The following is a 4962-nucleotide window of genomic DNA, read 5'->3' as shown; positions in this document are numbered from 1 at the left end:
CAGGATGCTACCATAAAGATATCAGTAATAGCTCAGCAGAACTGCTGATTACACATCTTGCCATTTCATATTTTAGAGCTGACAGTGTCTCTACATGGACTGCATCTTCTTTTGAAATAAACATATCTAATCTATTATCTGTAACAATTATAAATACCTTTATCATTATACATTACTCAGTAAGAGTATAGCAACACAGCCTGGACGTGACTGCCTAAAGAAGGGAGAAGAAGGTCTCCTTGGTATATATTGGCACCTCCTGATTTAAAATAGCCTAATTTTGATTAATCATAAGTTTCATTTTTTTGTATGCATTGCAAGGCTTTGATGCGAATGAATGTGAAAACCAGAAACTTTTACCATTTTGTTTGGAACATGAACAAAGCCAGAAACTTACATTTTTAAGATTGCGGAACAGAAAGGGAACCGTGACCTGAACCTGCTATATACAAAAAAATTCAGCTCTAACCAGAACGGGAACATCAATTTTAGGGGTGGAACCAGAAACCAGAAACATTAAAATACTGTTTCTCTGTTCAGAACTCACCACTTGGGGAAAAAAATCTAGTTCAAAGCCTTGTTATGAATAAAATAGCCTTTATGGCCATGTGGAAATCAAAGTTGTAATCTGTTCCTTTGTTGCCTGGCTGGTTTGGCATGCTCTCATACAGTAGGCCATGACCAAACGTTGGCAAAATATTTGAAAGCAAAGATGTAAAAGTAAGAAGAGTCAGATAACAATCTCAGCAAGATGATCTTTCTGCCCGTTTCACTTTCTGTAACATCAACAATAGAATCCATGCCAGAACTCACAGCCCAATGGATCATCCTCTCTCTCTCTCTCTCTCTCTCTCTCTCTCTCTCTCTCTCTCTCTCTCTCTCTCTCTCTCTCTCTCTCTCTCTCTCTCTCTCTCTCTCTCTCTCTCTCTCTCTCTCTCTCTCTCTCTCTCTCTCTCTCTCTGCCCTCTCTCCCCTTCCCTCTGTCATAATTGTGCCAGCCAATCAGAAGTATCCTCTTCTAAACATCCTCCCATTTGCTCATTGTTAGTGTCGAATGAGGAAGTTGGGAGCTCATGCTGCACTGACTGCTGTGCTCGTCAAAAGGTGAGCTTTTCCCCACAATCATCCTTTTGAAATGCAAACCAACAAAGACCAACTTTATTTAGGCCTACATATCAATAAGTAACCAAGCGAGGTTGACAATGGTTTACAATGTATTTCCTTCCACAGACTGATACCCTTTTACAATTGGAACTTGAAAGTGAAACCAAATTGTCTAAGCTGTTGTTCCATGAGTCTGTGAAAGCTATGGCATCTAAATGGTTCTCCGAAGAGGATTTATCTTGTCCTGTGTGCTGTGACATCTTCAAGGATCCTGTTGTCCTCTCCTGTAGTCACAGCATCTGTAAAGTTTGTCTGCAGCAGTTCTGGGACACCAAAGGATCCAGAGAATGTCCTGTCTGCAGGAGAAAGTCAAATGACAATCCTCCGCTTAACCTGCATTTAAGAAACCTGTGTGAGACCTTCTTACAGGAGAGACGTCAGAGAGCTGCAGCAGGGTCTGAGGTGCTCTGCAGTCTGCACAGTGAGAAACTCAAACTCTTCTGTCAGGAGGATAAACAGGTTGTGTGTCTGGTGTGTCAGACCTCAAAACTACACAGAGGCCACAACTTCAGTCCCATCAATGAAGCTGCACTTGACATTAAGGTATTGTCCAAATAGTTCACAAAAAGTAACATTGATAACATTGTTTAATATACCCTTAATACCTGTACATTATATAATTGATTACATTATCACATAATATGTACGAGTTCAGTCCTATGAAGCTGCCTTGATTTTTGTATGTATTACTAATGTAGGCCTATGTAAATGTATTACTAATGTACTATTAATGGAATAAAGTCATCAAGTCATGAAAGAGTATGTCTGACAGCATAAAAAAGTCTCTATTTAAAGCCACTTTTACAGTGACATGTGGTTGTAATGCTAACATGTTTATATTTCAGGAGGAACTGAAGATCAAACTGGTGTACCTGCAAGAGAAACTGAAAACATTCGAAGAGGTTAAACTCATCTGTGACCAAACAACAGCTCACATACAGGTCAGACATTAAACAACACAAAACAAATTTGTCTGGATGTGTACCATGACCATAAAAAATAAATGTAACTGACTGATCACATGCTGTATTTTACACCAGACTCAGGTTTTCAACACAGAGAAACAGATCAAGGAGGAGTTTGAGAAGCTTCACCAGTTTCTACGAGATGAAGAGGCAGCCAGGATAGCTGCACTGAGGGATGAAGAGAGGAGGAAGAGTCAGATGATGAAGGAGAATATTGAGAAGATGAGCAGAGAGGTCTCATCTCTTTCAGACACAATCAGAGCCAGGAGGAGATGGAAGCTGATGATGTCACATTCCTGCAGGTAACAATAGTTCACATTATAGCAATCACTGCATAATGGTTTTGCAATAACATGGAAGTTCTGTATTTTGAGAAAAATGATTTAGGCTTAAACATAAAGATAGGCCTATATACATATCGGTTATACACTACTATTATACTGGAGTGCTATTATTGTATGATAATATCATGTATAATAATAAATGTCCATCCATCCATACACATAATACATTTATTGTTGACACGTGACAGGAGGGGTGAGACATCACAAGTCAACACTACATGGCTAGGCCTACATTAGCATAGCAGACTCGGGAATAATGAGGAGTTAGCAGCATCTTGCCTTTAAAAGCTATATTATCTGTGCTGTTAGGACACATGATAGGAGAGGCATAGCTAAATTATAGCAATAATGAAAGGCAATGTAAATATCATGATTTGACTGACATGATTGTGTATACATTTTATTTCCCAGAACTACAAGAGCACAGTGGGAAGGTGAGTTATGTGCCGTCTCCTCTCTCTCTCTCTCTTTCTCTCTCTCTCTCTCTCTCTCTCTCTCTCTCTCTCTCTCTCTCTCTCTCTCTCTCTCTCTCTCTCTCTCTCTCTCTCTCTCTCGTGTCCAAAACCCACAGCAGCACTGACTCCTGAATGTTATTCTAGAGCCCAGTGCACACTGCAGGATCCAGAGAGGCTTTCAGGAGCTCTGATCAATGTGGCAAAGCACCTGGGCAACCTGAAGTTCAGAGTCTGGGAGAAGATGCAGGAGGTTGTTCAATACAGTGAGTACACACACACACACACACACACACACACACACACACACACACACACACACACACACACACACACACACACACACACACACACACACACACACACACACACACACACACACACACACCATTAACCCCATCCCTAACACACATCTCAGTGTTCAGCTCATGTGTGTTCTTCCTCTCTGCAGCTCCTGTCACTCTGGATCCCAACACTGCACACTCATCACTCATCCTGTCTGAGGATCTAACCAGTGTGAAACGTGGTGATATACAGCAGCTTCCTGATAATCCAGAGAGATTTGATGGGTATACCAGTGTGATGGGCTCTGAGGGCTTTAACTCAGGGACACACTGCTGGGATGTGGAGATTGGGGAGAACCCAGGGTGGAGTGTAGGTGTGATGACAGAGTCTCACCAGAGGAAGGGAGACTATGCCTCTAAGAGTGGGCTGTGGTATGTGTGGCATAATGATGGTAATTATGGAGCATGTGTCCCACCACAGGCCCCCACTCTCCTCACAGTGAAGCGGAAACCCCAGAGGATCAGAGTGCAGCTGGACTGGAACAGAGGAATGCTCTCATTCACTGACCCTGATAATAGCACACCCCTACACACCTTCACACACACTTTCACTGAGAGAGTGTTCCCATGCTTTAACACCTGGGTGTTTCCTTTGAGGATCTTGCCAGTTAAGACTTTAGTAAGGGTAACATATACATTTTAAAAATCTAGAGCAGCACTGTTATGTGGAGTCTTTTCCTGCAAGACCATCATAATTATGGCCTTATCACTGACCTAAATATAGAGGACACAAGGCTTCTGTAGAACTCCGTTTAATGGTTTTGAATCCTTCTCGACTGAATTCTGCGAGAATACTTCTGTCCCAAATTTCTGAAAGCGTAGTGTACCTTAGTAACGCTGAGAACAAGCACTGGTAAGCCGACACCAAAACAATTCTAACTGTCAATCAACCAAACTAACAATGGTCATTGGTCCTTTAAACAATGTAATAGCTCTCTAAAATAACGGGTCTGCCAAAAAAAATGGGGGAATTGAAAGGGACAGGAAACTAGCGTTTTTTAAAAAAACAACAAAAAACAAAACAAAAAAAGAGCTGACTCGGCAAGAATTTCAATGGCGATGCTTTTCAAGTCTCCCATAGAGATACATGGGAAATGGCACTCTACTTGCTTGTTCCACCCAAAAATTGTCTAATTTCCTGCCCCCAGTCATTGCTTTAGTTATGAATCCAACATACGCCGTCCTCCATATTCAGGTCAGTGGGCCTTACAGCCTGTCCTCTGAGGATGCTCCTGGGAAGGCCTCACTAAGAGTACATGTAGAGTAGCTCAGTTCATATCTCATCACAACGTTCCATTTCACAACTGAGCAAATTACATCACACACACAAACATTGTCCTGAAATCTTATTTTATTTTATTTGTAGTTTATTTGTCAGGGACAATGCAGTGCACATTATTACAAACATGACATGGCAAGGCCATGAAACAGCTTGCAGATGTGAGTACATAAAAGGTTTATAGCTAGATAGCTACATAAAAGGTTTGTAGCTAGATAGCTAATTTGCAATCTCAGTCCCTGGTCAGGCTAGCTACTCTAATAAAATATATGTCACCTAGACTAAACAATTTCACAAAATATAAAGTTCATTATACAATGATATGCTATAACATTAAAAGCATATGCAGAAAGAAAAAAAACAATAAGATGGGTGTGACATATGCTGTGTGTGCATGTGTATGTGTTATCTATT

At 41.0% G+C, this 4962-nt stretch overlaps 1 protein-coding gene across 1 annotated transcript; it reads left to right on the top strand.

Annotated features, from left to right (window-relative positions):
• Positions 1 to 1070: 1070 nt before the first annotated feature.
• On the top strand, positions 1071 to 2384 carry LOC134461750 (E3 ubiquitin-protein ligase TRIM35-like; the record flags this gene model as incomplete). Its single annotated transcript, XM_063214620.1, has 4 exons — positions 1071 to 1104; positions 1231 to 1707; positions 2010 to 2105; positions 2205 to 2384. Coding segments are annotated over exons 2-4 (675 nt in total), but the record flags the coding sequence as incomplete, so codon positions are not given.
• Between the last annotated feature and the right edge of the window lie 2578 nt (positions 2385 to 4962).

Source organism: Engraulis encrasicolus, chromosome 13, assembly GCF_034702125.1.
Source record: "Engraulis encrasicolus isolate BLACKSEA-1 chromosome 13, IST_EnEncr_1.0, whole genome shotgun sequence".
Classification (NCBI taxonomy): Eukaryota; Metazoa; Chordata; class Actinopteri; order Clupeiformes; family Engraulidae; genus Engraulis; species Engraulis encrasicolus.
This window is presented reverse-complemented; position numbering and strand designations above follow the sequence as displayed.